This window comes from Alligator mississippiensis, chromosome 7 (assembly GCF_030867095.1).
Source record: "Alligator mississippiensis isolate rAllMis1 chromosome 7, rAllMis1, whole genome shotgun sequence".
Taxonomy (NCBI): domain Eukaryota; kingdom Metazoa; phylum Chordata; order Crocodylia; family Alligatoridae; genus Alligator; species Alligator mississippiensis.
Window position 1 is genome coordinate 34,172,536 of NC_081830.1, and position 6,124 is coordinate 34,178,659.

General features: G+C 38.1%; 1 protein-coding gene across 1 annotated transcript; it reads left to right on the forward strand.

Moving 5' to 3' along the window:
* The first annotated feature begins 4,687 nt into the window (after positions 1-4,687).
* Positions 4,688-5,626, forward strand: LOC102565340 (olfactory receptor 4D9-like). The gene has a single exon (XM_006259095.1). It carries the CDS (start codon positions 4,688-4,690, stop codon positions 5,624-5,626), a length of 939 nt encoding a protein of 312 aa, XP_006259157.1.
* Positions 5,627-6,124: the final 498 nt, after the last annotated feature.

A 6,124-nucleotide genomic window follows, 5' to 3' on the forward strand; every position in this document is an offset into this window, starting at 1 on the left:
TCTGGATAATCAGTCCCTTTTATTTTTTCCCTGTAGGTTCTCTGCTTATTCCTAATATCCTCTTTTAGGTGATCATTCATCTGCATAGGTTCAGGATGCCTACATAATCTTTTTGCCTTTGTTTTGGTCGTAAATTTTGCATTTTGACTTTAAAAGGTCTAAGGCACCTCCACATTTAGGTACTTAAGCCCCTTCTTTTAACATCGTGTTTATAACTTATTTCTTTGAAATCTGAAAATGACTTATTTTGATCATTTCAAAACAAACCATCCACGAAAAAAACAATTAAAGTTTTTTTCCATGGGAAAAATAGTTCAAGTAATGTGATCCTTCTAAATATATATTATTTACACACACACCACACGCATGTACACCCAACAGATTTTCTCTAAACATGTTTATTGTGAATATACATAAGAACTGCCATAAATCCATCTTGCCCCGTATCCTATGTCACACAACAGCAGTGACTACATGCTGAAAGGGAGAGTGAACAGGGTATGGCCAGGGTTTTTTGCATTGTTCCTTTCTCACTTGCAGCCTTCAGCCATTTAAGGTCCAAGAAGTCCTGATTCAGAGGCCATACCTTTAACTCCAAATGCTCAACAGCTACCAATCTACCTTTCTGCGAATAATTTATTTAATCCCTTTTTTGAATCTGGTTGAACTGTCAGCTGCCACAACATGTAGTGGCAACGAGTTCTATACCTTTCTATACCTTAATTACACACTTCATGAAAAAAAGAACTTCCTTTATTAGTTTTAAACTTACTATGTACTAGTTTAATTTTATGACACCTAGTTCTTAATTTCTCTTTACCATGTAGTATTTTGTAACTCTTTATTCTGGTCCACCTCAAGCATCTCTTTTCTAAACTGAATAGGCCTAGCCTCTTTAATTTCTCATCATATGAAAGTCTATTCATACCACTAGACATCTTTCTTGCCTTTTTCTGCACCTTCTCTAGTTCTTCTATATCCTTTTTGAGGTTCAGAAACCAGAACTGGGCCCAAAATTCAAGGTGAGGATGCACCATGGAATTATTGTGGCTTTACATTTGCTTTAGACGTAAGAGTCTTCATTGAATAACATATAACACTGACTTTTTTGCCAACTGAGAGCTCACTAAATGCTTAAAGCCAAGGCTTCAGGCTACAAAACATGATCAAATGCATCACATCATTGATCAACTTAAGCTCATTTCATTTGTTCTTGCAACTTCTCCTCTTCCTTCCAGTGCACTGCAGGGTTTTGTTTTGTTTTTTTAAACACTTGATTCCTTGTTGATTTTTCTGTTGATATTCACAATTCTGTGTCAGATGTGTGTAAAGTTTGTGTAAAAAACCTGAAAATCTTCTGTAAAGGTGAACCTATTGGTCCAGTTTAAAAATTTGGCCCAGTCTGTAGCAACATTTCAACTCTTTTCAAACTTACGAAGATGAAGAAGAGATTTCAGGTTTTTTGGTTTCAAATAATTCCACAGAATACTTAAAAATTATGGCAGCTTCATATTCCTTTGCTAGTTTATAACATCATTTATTGGAAGCGCTGTCATTAAAATGAACCAACAACAAAAATACTTGTTTCTGTTTTCAGCAGTTCCTCTGGCATTTTATTCCTGCTCAGCTTCTTTCAGTTTTTTGTAAGCTGTAAGGTATGGATCACAGCTTTCAAGCATTCCTTCCAGTCCTGGAGCTTTAGGTCTTCATTTTTGAAGTCTTGACATTCTGTCACTGAGTGTTGCTTTAGTATCACTACAAAAACTAACCATAACTCAGCCTTTCATCATCTTGAGGATATAGCACTCCAATACTGAATTACCTAAGTCCATGAATTTTGAAGCAGTTTTGCCTTGTATTTATTAGAGTATATATGTTTGTTTCAGATGATGCAAATGCCATTTGACTGTTATACCTGTGGATCATGTTAAAGTACCACTTTGCAAACTCACTACATGAGGTAAACGGTGTCTCAAAGAAAGCTGTTGTATGTGTCTCTGGCAGATTTACTTTGCCATTGTGGCAACATCCTTTGAAGCAGTTGCTAATTTTCTTGCTAACAAAGTGTCTTCCTCCATAGTGCTGGCAAACGAACAACCACCACCGGTATTTGATGTACCACTGATGTCAAATATAGTGACTTTCAATGCAGGCTAAGGTGCAAATCTAAAAAAAAAAGGTGATCTCTGAACTGAATTTAATTGTGCAATTGCTATATCCTCCAAACGTATGTGAAGAGCATCCTCACATCTTACCTGTCTTTCTTCTGTTCATCTTCTCCTGTTTGTCTAATATAATTCATCATCATCACGCATCAAATAATTTTTCTTTTTTATAATTTTCAGAGGCAGCCTGCCTGTTTTGCTAACTTTCACAATAACCTGCCAGCATTTGTCATCTGCTGATGCTGGATGTCCTACTGGCAGATTTCTGTTTTTTGTTTTCTGTTCCAACCTTTTACCTGTATTCAGCAGGAATAAAAGAGAGTATGTATTTTAGAATGCTCATACATAACTTATGCAGTTATTTATAGGTAAGAAATAAAAATATAGTAACTTAAGCAGTTATAGCCTAAATTATTAAAATGCAAAGAAATATAGACAGGAAAACAAAAAAAAATGCAATTAATTTTTTAAAAGTCACACACACAAACATTGTTCTAAATAGGTGGTGTAAGCATGTCAGTTGATATCAAGCTGAGATTTCCTTTGCATTAAGTCTCTCAGTGGACTAAAGCGACACAACTTTCTGCCATCTTCCATAAGAGCTTGTAGGAGGCATGTGCACATATTCTGTTCTGTGTAATGCTTTTTCTATGGCCTCTGTTTTTTTTAACTAATTTCTTAATGTTTTCAAACCTTTTCACAGTTTTTTAATTTTGTGAAAATCTAAAAATCGAAAAGTTTTAAAATGATATAATATGTAGGTATGCAGTAAGCACAAATACCTTAAAATGTTCTTATACTATCAACTCTTTGGCATATTAGTAAATTTACTAGGTAGAATACAGAATAATCTTCTGTTCCTACATTTATCTTATTTAGGCACTTCCAAACTTAATTCCATCTTAACAAAGGTTTCTTTTTCCCCTTGAAAAAGTGAGCATGTGAGAGAAAAAGTGTGTCGGGGAGAGATATGTATGGCAAATATACTGCTAATGTAAAAGGGACTTTCAAGGGCTGGATTATAGTTAAGTTTACACATCTAAAAGGCAGTGACTTATGTGGTGGGACAGTAGGGGGAACTACTATACTGAGCCACCTGCCTCACTGTGCATGACCATGCTTCGGGTATCTCCCCTGTGGTGCCTATGGCCAGCTGACCCCCTTCCTGGAGCACACCTGCATGCCTGGGGTAATTTCTGGCACCACCCGGGCTCTGGTCTCTGTTAGGACTTTGTGCAGCCCAGAGTACACAGACCCAGGAGACCTTGAGGGTGCTTTGCCCCCTGGTAATATCTTTGGATGCTCCTTATAACCTGGAGCCACCCAGGATAAACTCAGGAGGGACTGTGTTAATTAATACACAGCTAAACCCCACTCAGCTCGGCTGAGCAAAGAGGGCAAAAAGACTGGACCCTTCTCTCAAGAATCCACATCTAGGTATGCTGTAACAGATAGCATTTACTGATTAGCGAGGATGAGACTAGAAAGGTTATGGAGCAAAGAGATTTTAGAGGAAAAAGCTTTGAGCAAAACAGAATGGTTTTGAGGACCCTTTGAATACGCATCTAAAATACATAACCTTGGTATACTCACATATCCATCCAGAGAATGAAAGAGCTCTGGAGGCCAATGCTTGAACGTGTTTCCAAAAATGATTGCCTGTCCTCTTCCCAAAATGCCTCTTGCAGGACAAAGGAAGAGTGAGCTCCCCCCTCCCTTATGAATTTCTCCAGTCCAGTTACATAGATGACCAGGCCTGGTTGCCCAGGTGACCAGGTTAAAACCAAATAGCATACAGGTAAAAGAGGATGGGTATGTGGAATGTCCCCAGGCAGGGCAGAGAGGGAGGGTTTTTTTTTCACAACCTAGGTAGGTAATTGCCATGTACTTTGCAATTCTATTTGTGGTGCAATGTTTATACAGAAATCTCCATGTGGGTACTGAGAACAATCAGTAGTCTGTACTCTGTCCAGGCAGCTATGCAGGCACATTCACTTCCTCATGTATCTGCTCAAAATTGAAGCTGGGAAGGAATCCATAACTAGCATGTGTTAGAAGGAAGGGTCAAGAAGGACAGTCCCCATGTCTTTTTGCCCGGTAGCCTAGTGGCTAGGGTACTCACTCAAGAAGTAGGAAATCCAGCTTCTAGCATCTCATCCATTTGTTTCATGCATGAATATGTGCATGCAATATTATTTTGCCAGAGTCTTAAATAGAATTACAAACTGTGCATTAGAACCAAAAAGGCATTTATACAGCCAGGTTACTGCTGCATAGTGAAATAGGATTTAACTTTCAGTGTTAACAGAAATACTAGAAACTATGCAGAAAGAACATCTTACTTCCAGTGCCACTATTACAAATTTCCAGCTTGACACTGTCTTATGATCATTCATGGCCATTAGATTCTTATCTAAGTAGAACAAAACTGATTCAATTCCCATGGAAATTGTTTTTTAAAACTCCAGTCTATTGTGTTTATCACTAATGTTTCCTTTGCAAATATACACTAAGGATAATCAATGGAAGTGGAGAACCTCACGACCACAGTAACAGAATTTGTCCTCTTGGGTCTCACCCAGAGTCCAGAGCTGAAATATCTCCTTTTCCTGGTCTTCTTCTTAGTCTACCTCATGACCTGGCTCAGCAACCTCACCATCATCATTGTGGTGATCACCAACAGCCATCTCCACATTCCAATGTACTTCTTTCTGGCCAACTTGGCCTTCATAGATATTAACGACTCTTCAGTTACAGCCGTCAAATTGTTGTGGGACCTTGCTTCTCAGACCAAAACCATATCCTTCACCTGGTGCATCATCCAGATATTCTTATTTCATTTCACTGGAGGTGCGGGTGTCTTTCTTCTTGTGGTGATGGCAGTTGATCGGTATGTGGTCATTCATAAACCACTGCATTACTTGACAATCATGAATCAGGGCGTGTGCACAGGACTGGTGATAGGATCATGGCTGGGAGGATTTGCTCACTCTATTGTTCAGACTGCACTGATCATCCAGCTTCCATTCTGTGGACCCAATATCCTGGATAATTTTTACTGTGATGTCCCACAGGTCATCAAACTGGCCTGTGTTAATACCTACCTAGTTGAGCTGCTGATGGTCTCCAATAGTGGACTGCTCCTTGCCTTCATCTTCTTGATTTTGCTCATATCTTATAGTATCATCCTAGTCAAAATCAGGAAACATGTCACAGATGGAAAGCACAAAGCACTGTCTACCTGTGCTGTCCAGATCATAGGCAAGAACTTAATATTTATCCCAGAAATCTTCATCTATGACCGACCCTTCAAGAAATTATCAGTGGACAAGATAGTTTCTGTCACTTACGCTCTCATCACTCCAATGTTGAACCCAATCATATACACCCTAAGAAATGCTGAGATGAAAAATGCTATCTGGAGGTTAATGAGGAGAATTTTGTTCTCCAGAAGGAAGTAATGAAATTGAAACTTTAATTGGAATAATGAAGAGCACAGTGTACAGCTCAGCTGTCCAAAAAATTTGCACCAACTCTGAGAATGAATTGGATTCCATTTATGTACTGAACAAAGAACTCTGGACCTGGTTAAACTCTTGTGAATAAAGATTTTTAGTTATGTATTACCTTATAAAAAGCACACTGCTTAAAGTTCGTAATTTGTCTTAACATTTTTGTTTGGGATATTTCCTTCCTCCAAATATTTATGGATATTATTAAAATGGTTATAAAATGTTTCACTTCTTGTTTGAGAAATGTTAACGATATTTAAGTATCTTCCCTGTTAAGCTTCCAAACTGAAGAAAAACAAATCCAAAGAAAACAAGGGGGGGGGGGGAGTGAGGAGAGAGGAGAAAAGAAAGATAAAGGAATCTACTGTGACCTCTCCATTTAAAAAAAAAGAAAAAGAGGTTCATGTGTGTAAAAACAGGTGTCATTTCTTTTAACCAATTGTAGAA

Excerpts from the sequence above, each read along its gene's own strand:
- LOC102565340 (XM_006259095.1), top strand. The coding sequence starts at position 4,688 with ATGGAAGTGGAGAACCTCACGACCACAGTAACAGAATTTGTCCTCTTG.